Source organism: Lissotriton vulgaris, chromosome 12 (genome assembly GCF_964263255.1).
Source record: "Lissotriton vulgaris chromosome 12, aLisVul1.2, whole genome shotgun sequence".
NCBI lineage: Eukaryota > Metazoa > Chordata > Amphibia > Caudata > Salamandridae > Lissotriton > Lissotriton vulgaris.
Window position 1 is genome coordinate 802,428,297 of NC_141700.1, and position 16,587 is coordinate 802,444,883.

Here is a 16,587-nt window from a genome sequence, read left to right on the forward strand (position 1 = left end):
ATTCCACTAGAGCAGTCTCAACCTCCATGGCTCTTTGCTGGAGTGCCCATTATTGACATCTGCAGAGCGGCGTCATGGAAGACGCTGCATACGTTCACTAAGCACTACTGCTTGGATACAGAACTTATGAAAGATGCAGCAGTGGAACAAGCTGTGCTCCGTCATTTATTTCACTAGAGGTGAGCCTTCTCTTTCATCCCATCTTCCTACTGTATGCTCGCACATTTCTCTCTGATATTGCATTTTGGTACCTTTTGCATTTCACAATTGATATGTTATTATCTAGCGAGATGTCATTTTGTACCATTCGAAATGTGCTTGTCACTGCTTGCTACTCTGATTCAGGCATGTGAATCTATGAAAGATACCAATAATACTAGATATGGAATGCGTTACTTACCTGTAACTGCAGTTATCCATTATAAGTATCTTTCATAAACTCACATGCAACCCACCTCACTTTAGTTCTCTCAGTAATATGTCTACTTAGCACTATACTTACGAAAATCTGAGGGACCAGAGCTCCTTCCAGGAAGGTTCCAGAGGGTGGTGATAGCTGATTGGCTCTTGCCAAAGTCACAAAAGGACATGGATATGTTACTAATGAGAGGCCTCTGGCCCATTACTATGTATATATGTCTGTGACATTACTTTATTTATGTACCGGCGACTCCCATCTCGACGACGGGGAAGGATTCAGGCATGTGAATCTATGAAAGATACCAATACTGGATAACTGCAGTTACAGTTAACGCATTCCTTCTCCGCCTTGTCAACATCATGATTCAACCTCCTGACCACTTCCACAAACCCAGAACTCCTCCATCCACCATATCACGCGTCTGGTCCTAATGTATCCTTCATGCAGGCAGCTGTAGCTTAGGAGTGCGTTTAGTGCTTCTCCTGCACTGTGCATTTGTGCGCCTCCCTTTTGAACCTGAACACTCGATCGTCCGGCACAGGTGCTGCTTCTCTGGGGTTATGGCGAGATGGCCATTGAAGTTTGGGTCTCTGATTGATGGTCTCGGTACCATAGCACTGTATAGAACGTGGATTCCCATATTCTGACTTCAAGGTGGACGAGTGGGTTTCATTGAATAAAGAGGATATTGTGTGTGGGTGGGTGATCACATGTGCATGTGTTTATGTTTCCTTCCTGGTGGCTTCTGCCCAAGCTTTGGGCTCTGCTTTTCTGGAGCTCATGTCTCACTCCTTCCTGGACATGTTTGAAGGACCCAATCCTGTGTAAGAAGGTGCAATTGCATAGTCCCTGCAACTCATCCCATTTCTGGTTTCTTTCGTTGCCTGCAGGAGTACAAGCGGAAGCAGCTGGAGGAGCAGCGACAGTCTGAGAGGCTGCAGAGGCAACTGCAGCAGGAGCACGCGTACCTGAAGTCTCTGCAGCAACAACAACAACAGCAGCAGCAGCAGCAACAGCAACAGCAACAGCAGCAGCAGCAGCAACAACTACAAAAACAGCAGCAGCCGCCTGACAAGAAGCCACTCTATCACTATAACCGGAATATCAATCCCACAGACAAACCGGCGTGGGCCAGAGAGGTATGGCGTGTGCAGCTGGCACCGGGAGGGTGTTCAGTGTGGGCGAGGGGGACTGCACAGTCAAGACACCATGCATATTGGTCAGCAAAGACCGCCCCACTCACTTCTGGGCTCCAGCAGCGCCAGAACTGAGCGAGGCCAGTGGTAGGGTCCCTAACGGAGAGGACGAGGAGAAATGTCCCTCATAGGAGAGGGCGAGTGGAAGCGTCCCTTACAGGAGAGGGCGAGTGGAAGCGTCCCTTACAGGAGAGGGCGAGGGGAAGCGTCCCTTACAGGAGAGGGCGAGTGGAAGCGTCCCTTACAGGAGAGGGCGAGTGGAAGCGTCCCTTACAGGAGAGGGCGAGGGGAAGCGTCAATTACAGGAGAGGGCGAGGGGAAGCGTCCCTTACAGGAGAGGGCGAGGGGAAGCGTCCCTTACAGGAGAGGGCGAGGGGAAGTGTCCCTTACAGGAGAGGGCGAGTGGAAGCGTCCCTTACAGGAGAGGGCGAGTGGAAGCGTCCCTTACAGGAGAGGGGGAGTGGAAGCGTCCCTTACAGGAGAGGGCAAGTGGAAGCGTCCCATACAGGAGAGGGCGAGGGGAAGCGTCCCTTACAGGAGAGGGCGAGGGGAAGCGTCCCTTACAGGAGAGGGCGAGGGGAAGCGTCCCTTACAGGAGAGGGCGAGGGGAAGCGTCCCTTACAGGAGAGGGCGAGGGGAAGCGTCCCTTACAGGAGAGGGCGAGTGGAAGCGTCCCTTACAGGAGAGGGCGAGTGGAAGCGTCCCATACAGGAGAGGGCGAGGGGAAGCGTCCCTTACAGGAGAGGGCGAGGGGAAGCGTCCCTTACAGGAGAGGGCGAGGGGAAGCGTCCCTTACAGGAGAGGGCGAGGGGAAGCGTCCCTTACAGGAGAGGGCGAGGGGAAGCGTCCCTTACAGGAGAGGGCGAGTGGAAGCGTCCCTTACTGGAGAGGGCGAGTGGAAGCGTCCCTTACAGGAGAGGGCGAGTGGAAGCGTCCCTTACAGGAGCGGGCGAGTGGAGCTCCCTTACATGAGAGGGCGAGGGGAGACATCCCTTAAAGGAGAGGGCGAGGGGAAGCGTCCCTTACAGGAGAGGGCGAGGGGAACATCCCTTAAAGGAGAGGGGGAGGGGAGGCATCCCTTAAAGGAGAGGGCGAGGGGAAGCGTCCCTTACAGGAGAGGGCGAGTGGATGCGTCCCTTACAGGAAAGGGCAAGTAAAAGCGTCCCTTACAGGAGAGGGCGAGTAGAAGTGTCCCTTACAGGAGAGGGCGAGTGGTGTGCTTCACCCAGAGGCTCTGCACTCACACCCTCACTCAAGTTCTCAGAAGCTCTGATTCACTGATGGCCGCACTCTCTCGACAAGGCTGTTCTTAGAGCATGGGTTTCATTCCTATATAGTCAAGCCTCTTTAGATCCAATAATCATATCCTATATGTCATTAACAAGGGGGAAAATCCAACCCTCAGTACAGAGTAAAAGAGGCCAAGCTGCTGCCATGCCACTGGTGCACCGTGCCAGGCTGCTGCCATGCCACAGGTGTACAGTGCCAAGCTGCTGCCACGCCACTGGTGCACCGTGCCAAGCTGCTGCCACGCAAGTGGTGCACCGTGCCAATCTGCTGCCACGCCACTGGTGTACCGTGCCAAGCTGCTGCCACGCCAGTGGCGTACCGTGCTAAGCTGCTGCCACGCCACTGGTACACCGTGCCAAGCTGCTGCTACATCACTGGCGCACCGTTCCAAGCTGCTGCCGTGCCACCGGTGCACCATGCCAAGCTGCTGCCATGTCGCTGGTGCACCGTGCCAAGCTGTTGCTATGCCACTGGTGCACCATGTCTAGCTGCTGCCATGCCAGTGGTGCACCATGCCAAGCTGCTGCCATGCCATCGGTGCATTGTGCAAAGCTGCTGCCATGCCACAGGTGAACCGTGCCTAGCTGCTGCCATGCCACAGGGACCCTGTGCCTAGCGGCTGCCATGCCACAGGTGCACTGTGCCTAGCTGCTGCTATGCCATTGGTGCACCGTGCCTAGCTGCTGCCATGCCACAGGTGAACCGTGCCTAGCTGCTGCCATGCCACAGGTGCACTGTGCCTAGCTGCTGCCATGCCACAGGTGCACTGTGCCTAGCTGCTGCTACGCCATTGGTGCACTGTGCCTAGCTGCTGCCGTGCCACAGGTGCACCTTGCCTAGCTGCTGCCATGCCACAGGTGCACTGTGCCTAGCTGCTGCTATGCCATTGGTTCACTGTGCCTAGCTGCTGCCATGCCACAGGTGCCCGTGCCTAGCTGCTGCCATGCCGCAGGTGCACTGTGCCTAGCTGCTGCTATGCCATTGGTGCACCGTGCCAAGCTGCTGCTTTCTCTGGCAAACTGCCTTTTCCTATGTCAAGTCACAATGAAGTCTGTTAATTGAAATACTATATACTTATGAATGCTATATGCAACAACCTGGCTGAACCATAAAAAAACGTGTTTTGCAAAATTGCGTCAAGAAAATTACATTGAAAGCAGTTGGAAGGGTTTTAAGATCACATTCTTTCTCTTGTCTTTGGGGCTGCAATGCTTCACTGTCCTGGCTGTTGTGTACATTTTTGTTGATGCAGTTACGTTGCAGGTATATGGAGCGGGTGATACCTGCGCAGCAACAGCCTCACAAGACTGAGCTAAAGATGAGGCTTATTTTGTCGCACACCTAAGGACCTGACAGCTGGTGTCCACACCTCAAGCAGCATGTGCCTCGCATTCATTTATTTTTGGCAGCCATGAATCTGTGCGAGAGGTGGCTTTTTGTTCATTTTTAGCCATTGCTTGGTGAAAGAGTTGCAGCAGTCTTCAGGTCAGTGCTGCTCTGTCAGTGACCAGGGAAGGGTGGGGGGACTGGAAGGGCCTCTCGTGGTTTTAAAACTAAGAATACCTAAATAAATCTCATTCTGGTGCAGACAAAAGAAACGTGGAATGAAGCTTTCAAACGCCCCTGTCCCTCCAGGATTAGCCATGCATTGGACTGTCCCTGCCAGGCGGAGAGAGGCTGAGGCTGGGGCTCCGGTGATGATGCTTCAGTCTTCCCAAGCATGCCCCTGCAGCTCATATGATCCGCGCTCCTTGTGCGCTCTGGGAGCTGTAATCCTGTCTAGATCCGAGACTGCAAGGAAGGAGCTGTATTGGACCAGGTGCTCCCTCCCTCGTGTGATGCTTCGCTTAAGAGAGGCTCATCCGTGAAGCACCATTGTACTATAAATGATCTTCGTGACCGATAATGTCAGTCAGTACCAGAAGAGCACATGACACCCGCGGACACACAAGTAAAACTCGAGCATCTTTACGGCACAGAGTCAAAAGATTTAGAAATGAGTCCACTTTGTGATTCAGATTCTCAGAGAGATTGAGTGAGGGATATTTCTGCTTATTCTCATAACAATTGATTCCAGAATTCACCTCTGCAGTTATATTTATGTAAACTATGCCATGTAGATCAGTTTACTCTTTCAGAGCTTTTGACCAAGAAACTGAATTAAAACCTAGGAAAGGAAGCTACACTGCGGGAGAATGACCGCGTGGAATACATACCCACCCCCTGGCCATACGTTTTCCTTGAGCTATGTATTTCTTCAGTTCAGCGATAGTTTAGGGAGATTTTCTTTTCCTACTGAGGTGAAGCGACTCCATTGATGCAGACTGATGTGGTCTTTCCTTGAGGAAGAACACCTTGCTAAGATTTCATTTGTTGACATTTGTTTTGAAATTTTGTATGATCATGAGTTGATGAAAATAAGACACTGCGTTCGTGTTGAGAGGCCTCCTGTGTCATTCCTATCAGACATCCCCTTGCATCAACAACACAGCCATGCTCTTGTGTCAACTCCTTGACCGCACAGTCTCAACACATGATGGTAGGAGCATCAACAGAATGCCTCTGCTCCTGTGTCATGACTCCCTGGCTGCACAGTCTCAACACATGATGGTAGGAGCATCAACAGAATGCCTCTGCTCTTGTGTCATAACTCCTTGACCGCACAGTCTCAACACATGATGGTGAGAGCATCAACAGAATGCCTCTGCTCTTGTGTCATAACTCCCTGGCTGCACAGTCTCAACACATGATGGTGGGAGCATCAACAGAATGCCTCTGCTCCTGTGTCATGACTCCCTGGCTGCACAGTCTCAACACATGATGGTGGGAGCATCAACAGAATGCCTCTGCTCTTGTGTCATGACTCCCTGGCTGCACAGTATCAACACATGATGGTGGGAGCATCAACAGAATGTCTCTGCTCTTGTGTCATGACTCCCTGGCTGCACAGTCTCAACACATGATGGTGGGAGCATCAACAGAATGCCTATGCTCTTGTCTCATGACTCCCTGGCTGCACAGTCTCAACACATGATGGTGGGAGCATCAACAGAATGTCTCTGCTCTTGTGTCATGACTCCCTGGCTGCACAGTCTCAACACATGATGGTGGGAGCATCAACAGAATGCCTATGCTCTTGTGTCATGACTCCCTGGCTGCACAGTCTCAACACATGATGGTGGGAGCATCAACAGAATGCCTCTGCTCTTGTGTCATGACTCCCTGGCTGCACAGTATCAACACATGATGGTGGGAGCATCAACAGAATGTCTCTGCTCTTGTGTCATGACTCCCTGGCTGCACAGTCTCAACACATGATGGTGGGAGCATCAACAGAATGCCTATGCTCTTGTCTCATGACTCCCTGGCTGCACAGTCTCAACACATGATGGTGGGAGCATCAACAGAATGCCTCTGCTCTTGTGTCATGACTCCCTGGCTGCACAGTATCAACACATGATGGTGGGAGCATCAACAGAATGTCTCTGCTCTTGTGTCATGACTCCCTGGCTGCACAGTCTCAACACATGATGGTGGGAGCATCAACAGAATGCCTCTGCTCTTGTGTCATGACTCCCTGGCTGCACAGTCTCAACACATGATGGTGGGACTGCCGATTTGTAAAGTTAATATTCCAACTTTCTGTTCTTCTGGACTTTCTGAGGTTACAAGTACTGCCTTAGAACAATGCAGCAGCGAGGGTCTCATCCATCAGGCCATGATTAGCATCTGTCACTTTGACAGAAGACATTGAACTCGTTATATGCACAGAAGGTAGATGAGAGGCAATATAAATTGAACAAGTAAAACTAAACTATGTATACAGGTCGAAATACAATCAATAGTCGTAGGTTGAAGTCTTTGTGTGTCTTTATTTCAAGTGCGCTTGATTCACGTGTTTTTGGAAACAGTCAACACGTTTCGGCCAAACAAGGGCTTCTTCACGTTAATCGATCGGTTCTCATCGCGCTGAGTATAGGACGTTATCCCGACAAGGGTCGCATCACTGCTACACTGTAATCTCCACACAAATTAACCGTTCAACTGAAGACACTTTGGCCATTTGACTCTACCAAGTAGCCTGGGGACTCACAAACTTGGACACACAGGCGGTGCTCTGGGCCAGAGGCCTCTTCACTTTCTACCCACTTCCCTCAATGGACCTACCACGCCGACCACGTTCTATAGATGCCAATTACCCTGGCTAAACATATACAACATCATCGATTGCCCTGAAGAAGCCCTTGTTTGGGCGAAATGCATTGGCTGTTTCCCAAAAAAAGTGAATCAAGCGCATTTGAAATAAAGACACACAAAGACCTTGACCTATGTTATATGTTATACTGAATTTGTAGCGCGCACTGTTACTCTAGAGTGTCCTGGCTCGATAGAGAGCTGGGGTAGGGCGAGAGACATATTAGTTTGACTTCCTGAACAGGTGTGTTTTTAAGTGCTTTTTAAAGGGTTGGAACTCATGAATAAGTTGAAGGGCAGAAGGAAGCGCATTCCAAGCTTCCGCAGCTTTGACAGCCAGCGACTGGCCCCCCAAATGCACTCGAAAGCGAGGAATAATCATCCGGCGGTGAGAAGCCAAACGCAAAAGGCGATTTGGCACATAAAAAGAGAAACGTTTCCTCAGATAGGTGGGAGCCAGCCCGAATGGTGAGCCAGAGTGATGGCTTTGAATTGCACCCGCTGAGCCGCCGGCAGCCAGTGCAGTTCCCGGAGGTATTGGCGCGCGCTAGATGTCCTAGAGGCATTAAAAAGGAGCCTGGCTGCCGCCTTCTGAATAATCTGGAGCCTGTGCAACAAATAGCCAGGCAAACCAGTATACAGAGCGTTGGCGTAGTCCAGCCTGGACAAGATCAGGGCCCGGGTAATCGTCTCTTTGGCTACTCGCAGGAAAAAGGGGAAAATTTTACTGAGTGTTTTGAGGGTACCAAAACAGACTCCCGACAGTTTCTTTACATGATCACTAAATCGGAGGTCCTCGCTGAACCAGACCCCCAGATTTTTTGCAGGCCCGCCCTCGGACTGAGGCCTAGGGTGGTTGGGCAGCCACAGGTGGTGTCTGAAATCTGCAGGGAACTGGCCGAATAGGAGGACCTCCGACTTATCCTCATTGCATTTGAGAGAGGCTTGGGCCATCCAATGAAAAACAGAGGTGAGGCACGTCTGTGCCATGAGTGTTCAGATCCCTGCTCCCCCAAGTAAAAAGCAGCTGTGTATCATCAGCATACGCCATTACTTTCGCGCCGAGTTCCTCAGCGAGATACATCAATGGTGTTAAGTAGACATTAAATAGCAGAGGACTCCGAGTGGAGCCTTGCGGAACCCCAGTGGTCAGGCTTCTGACCGAGGAGGTACAGGAGCACATGAAGACCTGCTGCGTGCGGGAGTCCAAAATAGGATTTAACCCAGTCCCAAACCGAGCCCGAGATCCCAATTGCAGAGAGCCTGGCCAAGAGCCGCTGGTGTAGAACCGTATCGAAGGCGGCAGAGAGGTCAAGTAGCACCAGGGCCGCCCTGCCGCCCCCATCAAGACACTCTCTGATCGCCTCCAATACCTCCACCAGAGCAGTCTCAGTGCTGTAGGCAGCTCTGAAGCCTGACTGAGGTGGGTGGAGTGCCCCGGATGTTTCCACAAACGTCTTCAGTTGCCTAGAGCCACCTTCTCACAGACTTTGGCCAGTGCTGGCAGAAGTGAGATAGGCCGATAATTGGCCAGAAGTAGGGGGTCCAATGAAGGTTTTTTCAGGATGGGTAGTAATTTAGCCCGCTTCCATTGGGCGGGTACATAGGCCTTCAGAAGGGAAGAATTAACCAAGGCCACAACTGCTGGGCAGACTGCCTCTGCTACACCTGCTAGGACTCGTGCCGGACAGGGGTCCGCCAGAGAGCCCGACTTAAGAGACCCCAGAATGGCTGAAATATCTGTCTCAGAGGTGGGGCGGAATGAGATGAACTGGGCGGAGATCGCAGGCAGGTTCGGGGAAGACCCCGGGGAAGGGGTTTCCCCGTATCCGGAGGGAGGGCCAATATTCTCCTGGATCTTGAGAATCTTGTCTGCAAAAAAGGCCGATAGCTCCTCACACCATTCGGACGATATAGGTAGCGCACTTTGTTCAGCACAAGGGGATAGAAAGCTTCGGACAATAGCAAACATCTCCTTGTTGTTGTTCCGGGCCAACGCAATCCTCCCAGCAAAATACTCGCTCTTAGCTGTTTTAATGGCCATGTGGTACTCCCTCTGAGCTAATCGCAAGACAGCCTTAGCTGTCATGCAGTAGTTACGGCGCCAGCAGAGCTCCAAACTCTTACACCCTTGTTTCAGGTCCCTGAGCTTGGGGGAGTACCAAGGCTGAGAGAAAACAGAACACCGAGAGCAGCCCTTATTAGATTTGGAGCTAGCCCTAACCCCCTGACCAATCCAGTGGTCAAGGTTGGCCACTGCCTCCTCTAAATCTGTGGCGGGAGCTGCGCGAGACTGGCGTAGAAACATTGTGAGGGTTGGGAGCTATGACTATTGATTGTTTTTCGACCTGTATACGTTGTTTCGTTTTACTTGCTATCAATTTATATTGCCTCTCATCTGCCTTCTGTGCATGTTTCTATTTGTGATCAAAGAGCAGCTCGTCATTGGAGGGGAGCAGTATCTACATATCACGAGACTGACCTAGGTAGTGCAGTTCTCTATAACCCGGCTGCTTTCCCATTTTTTGATTCTATTGAACTGGTTATATATTTACCAAGTACTTTCTCGCTGCTTTAGTTAACTTGGTGTCTCAGCTCATGTGGAAGAGTCTGGTATTTTTCCTGTACCAAATGTAGCAGGTTCGTCAAGTAAAGCATAACGACACTTCAAAGATGTTTATTTTTCTCAGTGGTCTATCTGCCCAGTAGGCAGTTTTCTTGTTTCCGAACTACATGATAAAAAGGATACTTGAGAGGCGGAGTGTGGCACAGTGACAATTTAGAAAAATGCTTTTCATTATTAGCATGGTTCCTCCTCTGTGTCCAGGGGGACAAAAGCTCTTCAGGATGAGATATTTCCAGACTTGAATGAGTTCATAGTTCTGATAACAAACTGAAGGATCCTGGAGCGCATTATAAAACTGTTCCCTCTATCAGCATCTCATCTCCAGCTGCTGTTTAGCAGATGCCTATAATGCCCCTTTCCCCTGCCCCTTCTACGAGAACGCCTGACCCTGGATAGATCTTTTCTGTGATTAGAAACCATGGGCCTGTTGGATCTGGAGGTGATGCTAAAGTTATAGAGCAGGTGTTACAGGTAAGAAACTTGTCTTTGCTGCCCTATCTTTCGCAAATCTATTTTTTGAGCCTGTGGTCATGTAGCCAGAGGGTTATGGCTTGGTCCAGTTTACGAATTGGAGGCAGAAGATAAAACTGACTTGAGGAGCGCAGACAAAGATTGTTTTGTATATGTAATGGACTAATTGTTACTGCTATAGGTAGAAGAACGGTCGAGGATGAATAAGCAAAACTCGCCCCTTGCCAAAAACAAGGTGGCTTCCAACAAGTCGGACCCTTCGTTGCAGTCCCGCGTGGAGTCGATCTCTCTGAATTCAGTACCGGACTCCCAGACGCCCCCTATGCAGCGCCCTGTGGAACCTCAGGAAGGGCAGCATAAGGTAAGCAGGCTTCATGTGCCCGGTGGCTCCGGGACTCTCTTGCCTCCACCTGGAGCTGCCTTCTCTTTAAGGAAAGTGTGAGCCAGGTCCACAGCTTGGTGATCCACTGCACTGTGAATGACCGCACGGTTCTTCCCTTTGTCTGTGCCTTTTCCCACCAGTGTCCTGTGCCGACCCGTTGCATGTCATCCCCATGTGCCCTTGCTGCTTCGCTTCTTTTATGTTCATTTTTCGTTATTTTCTTTACCATATGTGGATGCTTCATACACCTGAAAGATACCTCTCTCACTAGCGCAGAGCAGTGTCTCCACGGTAATGATCACAGTGGAGGAAAGCACACAGAATAATTAGGGCTTCAACTCTGAACTGTTTTCTTGAATTTTTTCTTTACTTTTTTTAAGTAGACCTGAATATGTGTGTGTATTGAGCTTCAGACTCCCATGCTCCTTTCAGTATAGGCCCAACATTTAGCTCTGATGTTAATACAGATACTCTATTTCTTGTCAGCAGAGCCTGCCTCTTAATATCCTCCAGTTGCAAGCATTCCCACTGTCCACAGCTCTACATGAGAGTCTAACGGTGATGACTTACATTCTGTGGCTCCAGTGCACTATGGTTTTGAGGGGTCATTACTGTCTCACAGGAGTTTGCTGTGTTTGGACTAATTCTGACCTTGCTGGGGTAGCGGATGCTACGCGCTTGGTGACTGTTGAACTGTTTGTACTGAAAGAGCTGTCTTAGTGAGTCCTATGCTGTACTGTTTAGCTCGAGTGGAACAGTTTTTTGGCTTAGACATGACTTGTCTTGTTGTTTTTTGTTCTTATGCATGTTTTTCATTCTTATTTCTTTGCTCCTAGCGCCTCTCTGAGCATGGACGCGAGTCTTTGATATAGTAAATAAACCTTCTTGCTTCATGGTGATGTCTGTTTTGCTAAGTCTTTATGAACATTAGCATATTATTAAGGTTATGATAAGTGTTGATGTTAGCACCAGTAGCGGGGATTTTATGACACCCTCATTCACCGGTAATAGGTTACCTCGCTCAGCGACACTCGTAGTGTAGACGCTAAGCAAGTGGCTCTAATAGCTAATCAGCTCTGAATATCAGCAAGCGCACCCTTTGACATCGAACACATGAGCATCTAAATAATACTTATTTTTCCCATAGTATGTTCAGGATGGTCTAATGCTGCATCGTACTGATTGGACCACATAACATTTACCCTAATTAATTATCTAAAAATAAATGTGTATCCTTGGCCAAACGTCTACATGTGGAGCAGCGCATGTAATAAGGGTCTTGTTGATAATCACTAGTCAGGTGCTCCTGTGATGGTGATTTTGAAAAGTATGTTTAAGAGTAGCGTCGACTTACATCGCATTCAAAGACTCCATTTTAGACCCCCCCTCCCTCTTTCTGTTGGCACATCTCACCTGCTGGCGTGTTGAGCCTCATCACTGGGAAGTCCATGCATTGCGCATCTGTTGCACATGGTCATTTCTGTGCATTGTTCACATTTAACATTGTTACCTGTGCATAGCAGCAGTAGTTGTGTTACCACTACCATCTGCTTAAAGTTGTACAAAAGCTACTCTCTTATCCCAAAATAGAACTCTAGCTGCAGTGCTATCCTCAGATTTCCGTATGTGGTGTCGTTCTTTTATTTCAGACTCCGTCAGTTTGTGTTCTTGGGATGAATGCATTGGGTTGACAGTTACTTTCTGCTGCGTTTTCTGCCACATGAGTTTGTGAACATTAAAACAGAGTAATCATGACCCTTTTGTCCCAATACATTGTTGCTAACTGGACCAGTATTGTTATACACCTTCTGTCAGTAAACAGCATTTTGGGTTCTGGAATTTGAGATTCCATTGCATCCCTTTTGAAATCACTGTTTGTAAAACAGGACAGACTAAGAGCGATGCTCATGATTTGAGGTCTTTAGGTGCTACGCCCACCTCCCTTTATAGCTCCTGTTCCGTGGTACTTAGTAGAGTTTTTTTAGCCTTGAAAAAGAAGTATAGCTAGATGTGAACGCTTGTTCTGTGTGTTTTCTTCGCACTTGATAACATTACTGGCCATAGTTGTGATTTCTAGTAGCTCCGATCCATGCAAATATTTCACTCCTCACAATTCCCTACCTTGCATTTGTTGAACAAATCATGAGTATATCTTCGAGGCATGTGTGCTGTAGATACTCATGCTTTGCATACTCCTGCCATTTCGTGTTGGGCCCGGATGTTTGCAATTTGTTTTTCTTCTAAGACGTTTTTCCCAGTCACAGGGTAAGGTGACTCTTCCTTTCCATGATAGTGCGCATAGGCATCAACTCCATTGTTAGATTGTCTTTTTTACCACCATCTGGTTCGAACATGTATTGCTGTGCTCCAGTCTAAACAGTCCTTCAGGTTCCCCTCAGTGCACAATCCTCTGAACCCTCAACTGTATTGTTATCGTATGCGTTTCCCTCTCTCCAAATATCCATTCGGCCGGGAAAGTCTCTCTCCTTCGGTCGAAAACATCGTGGCTGACCTTCGGGCCTAGCCGCGTCAGTCCAGCCTTCTGCCAATGGAACGGACTCCGTTTCATATCTGTCCTCGGTGCCACTCCAAGTACCTTCGCACCAATCTACACCAAGTCTGCAACTTGTGCCTCTCACTGGAGCACAAGGAAAAAGATTGCGAAGCCTGTTGGTCGTTCCGATCAAAAAAGACTCTTGGAGATCGTCAGGCTTGACGACCAGAAATGCAGCGCCAAAGCTCTCAACATACTCCGGATATCTTTGGACATGAATCCAAACACAAGCGACAGCTGTGGAGAAGAGGAGGCCTTCTCGGTCTCCGAATTGGATTCCGACCTAGAGATTGAATTGGAGTCCAAAGAAATTCCAGCGGGAAAGGTGGTCATGAATACTAAAACCCCTGTACCCCATAGACTTTCTTCCACTAAACATAAGGATTCAGCACCACCTCTGCCTTCGGGCCTTGGTCGGCACTGACACGATGTTTCCAACATTCCACCCTTAGGCCTAGATGTGAAACAAACGGTCCAGCCTTTGGAATTGAGTCGAGTCTGATAGTCTTCGGATCTGAAACATTCCGCTCTGAAATACAAGTCTGGTTCAGAGCTGAAACCTTTGCTTGAAAGGATAAAAAGGACAAGTCCGGTTCAGCATGAGACCTTCGGTGACAAAAACAAAAGAACATCTTCCAGATCCCCCGGAACTGATCTTGGATGTCATGAAGGACAGATTGGACCCGAAACAGAAAAAGGTATACATTAATCCAATATTCAAACTCTGCTACTACAGTTCGGACCAATCAATACTTAGCAGTCAGGACTTTCATGCAACTGCTAGGGATGATGGCATCATGCATTGCAATTGTGCCTCATGGAAGGTTGCACACGCGTCCTCTACAAGAATGCTTAGCACGTTGATGGAATCAATCACAGGGTCAACTACAAGATCTAGTGTTGGTAAACGGCCGCACCCATCGCGTTCTGCAATCGTGGAACACACAAAACTCACCAAAAAGGCATCGCTTCATCGACCCTAATCCACAACACAACACGTACTAACAGCAGACGCATCTCTCACAGGTCGGGGTGACCATCTTCTCAATTTGACAATTCAAGGTCTATTGGACAACAAGCACACAACTCTTCACATCAACCATCTAGAGCTTCTAGCTTTTTATCTAGCAATAAAAGCTTTTCAGTCTCACGTCCTAGGGAATGATTCCCTAGACCGCACGGACAATATGACAGCAATGTACTATCTACAAAAGCAAGGTGGGCGGAGACATTCTCTTCTACTGTCACGCCGCTCTCAGACCATTTTGCCGTGGGCAATTGATCACAAAGTCCATCTTCTGGCAGAGCACCTCCCAGGGGTGTACAATCAGATTGCAGGCCTCAGCAGAAGTCGGTAACAAATACATGATTGGGAACTTCATCCCCAAGTTCTCCTTCCATACTTTCAACAATGGGGATTCCCACGAATAGATCTGTTCGCCACAGTGGACAATTCAACATGCCCAAACTTCGCCTCCAGGTTGCCAAACTCTCTAGCCAAAGGCAAGGCCCTATGGATGAATTGGTCAGGGATATTTGTCTACGCTCTCCGCCTCTCCCGCTCCTTCCATTTCTGGTTCGGAAGCTTAGGCAAACATCCCTCACATTGATTCTAGTGGCCCCCAAATGGTCTCGTCAGCCGTGGTTCACAACACTCTTAGAACTGTCGGTAGTTCCACATCAAAAGTGGCATCTCATTTTTTGTCTTCTCACGAAGAACCAAGGAGAAGTCAGACACCCAAACCCCAAGGAGCTCAATCTAGCGATTTGGCCCCTGAAGTCATATTTTGGCTTCATAGCGCCAAGACGCCCACGCGCATATTATGCGCTTTATAAATTTTAAAAATAAATAAATAAATCTTAACTTGCCACCAGTTTGTATGACTATTCTTAAGGAAGAAAGAAAACCTCCTATCGGAGCATGTTATGCAGCAAACTGGAAAAGATTTGTTATATATTGTACAACGATATTAACCCACTAGATGCCTCTACTCGAAATATCATTTATTACCTTCTGCATTTACAGCGTGCCGGTCTAGCCTACACTTCCAATCGATCGCATCTTGTGACAGTAGCAGCATATTTGCAAAGCAGACAACATCTATCTTTGTTCAAAGTTCCATTACTGAAAGCCTCTGTGGAGGGCCTTAAATGAGTAATACCACCCAGGGTACCTCCTACACCAGATCAGAATCAGAACATTTTGCTTACACGGCTCATGGGTCCAACTTTTGAGTCATTACACAACTGTCGGCATCAGTTACTTTCATGGAAAGTTGCTTTCCTCATTGCGATCTCTTTATTAAGGAGAGTTGGTGAGCTACAAGCATTAACCTTCGAAGAACCCTTCTTTCAGCTTCATAAAGACAGAGTACTTCGCACTAACCCAAAATTCCTCCCCAAAGTGGTTTCTGCTTTTCATATCAACCCGTCAGCTGAGTTACCTGTGTTCCTTCCTCAACCTGATTCTGTAGCAGAGGGAGCTCTTCCTACTCTTTGATGTCTGAATAGCTTTATTGTATTATATTAAAAGAACAAAGGATTTTTTTAAACAAAATAACTGTTTGTTGCATTTGCTGCACATCACAAAGACACTCTTATCTCTAAATCTGGTTTGGAAAGATGGATTGTTAAATGCATTCCGACCAGCGATGCTAAAGCTAAAAGAACTTTGTCCAAACCCCCTGAGCACATTCCACTCGTAAAATAGGAGCATTGACGTGGTCCACACCTCACACATTTACCAAATACTACTGTTAGGTTGTGTCAGCATGTTAACAAGCCAATGTAGGGCAGGCACTGCTAAAGACACTTTTTCAAACAACTGCAACACCTACCTGTTCGCCACCGCTTTGGGAGAATACTGCTCTATAGTCTATAGAAAGCATGTGTATCTACAGCTCACATGCCTTGAACGGATTATGTTACTTACTCAGTAAGCATCTGTTCTTGGCATGTATAGCTGTAGATTCACATGCGCCATCCCACCTCCCAGGGCACACGCATGGACATCTCTGTACAACACTCACTTACTCCATTCTCACCCTCTTGTGGGAAAACAATGATGCCCAGCCTAATGTCACCGAAAGAAGGAGTCACCTTAGCTTGTGACTGGCCTTCTTCGAAGATAAACAACTTGCAAACATCCAAATCCAACACTAGATGGCATGAGTATGCAAAGCGTGTGACTCTACAGCTCTACATGCCAAGAACAGATGCTTACTGGTTAAGTAACATAATCCTTTCTTTGTTTTCCTTTCTCCTTGAACAGTCGCAAGTCCCATTCTTTGTGGCGCTGCAACACACCCTCTGGTGTGTCTGAGCTGGTGTACCCCAACACAGCAGCACAAATAATGGGAATTGTGACCTTGGAGCCCCATCATCGTCTCTTGCTACATGGTTTTTGTTAAAACAAACCAAATTTTAAGAAAATGGGAGGACTAAAAGAAATTG

At 48.4% G+C, this 16,587-nt stretch overlaps 1 protein-coding gene across 6 annotated transcripts in view; it reads left to right on the forward strand.

Moving 5' to 3' along the window:
* Window positions 1-16,587, forward strand: part of MINK1 (misshapen like kinase 1) — a 675,548-nt gene that overhangs the window by 452,057 nt on the left and 206,904 nt on the right. For 4 of the 6 annotated variants that reach the window (XM_086946234.1, XM_086946236.1, XM_086946233.1 and 1 more), the window contains 2 exons: window positions 1,312-1,560; window positions 10,380-10,559. In XM_086946234.1, coding sequence (XP_086802360.1) covers window positions 1,312-1,560; window positions 10,380-10,559 — 429 coding nt within the window. The remainder of the gene's footprint in view (window positions 1-1,311; window positions 1,561-10,379; window positions 10,560-16,587) is intronic. The other 2 variants (XM_086946237.1, XM_086946238.1) reach the window with 1 other exon arrangement.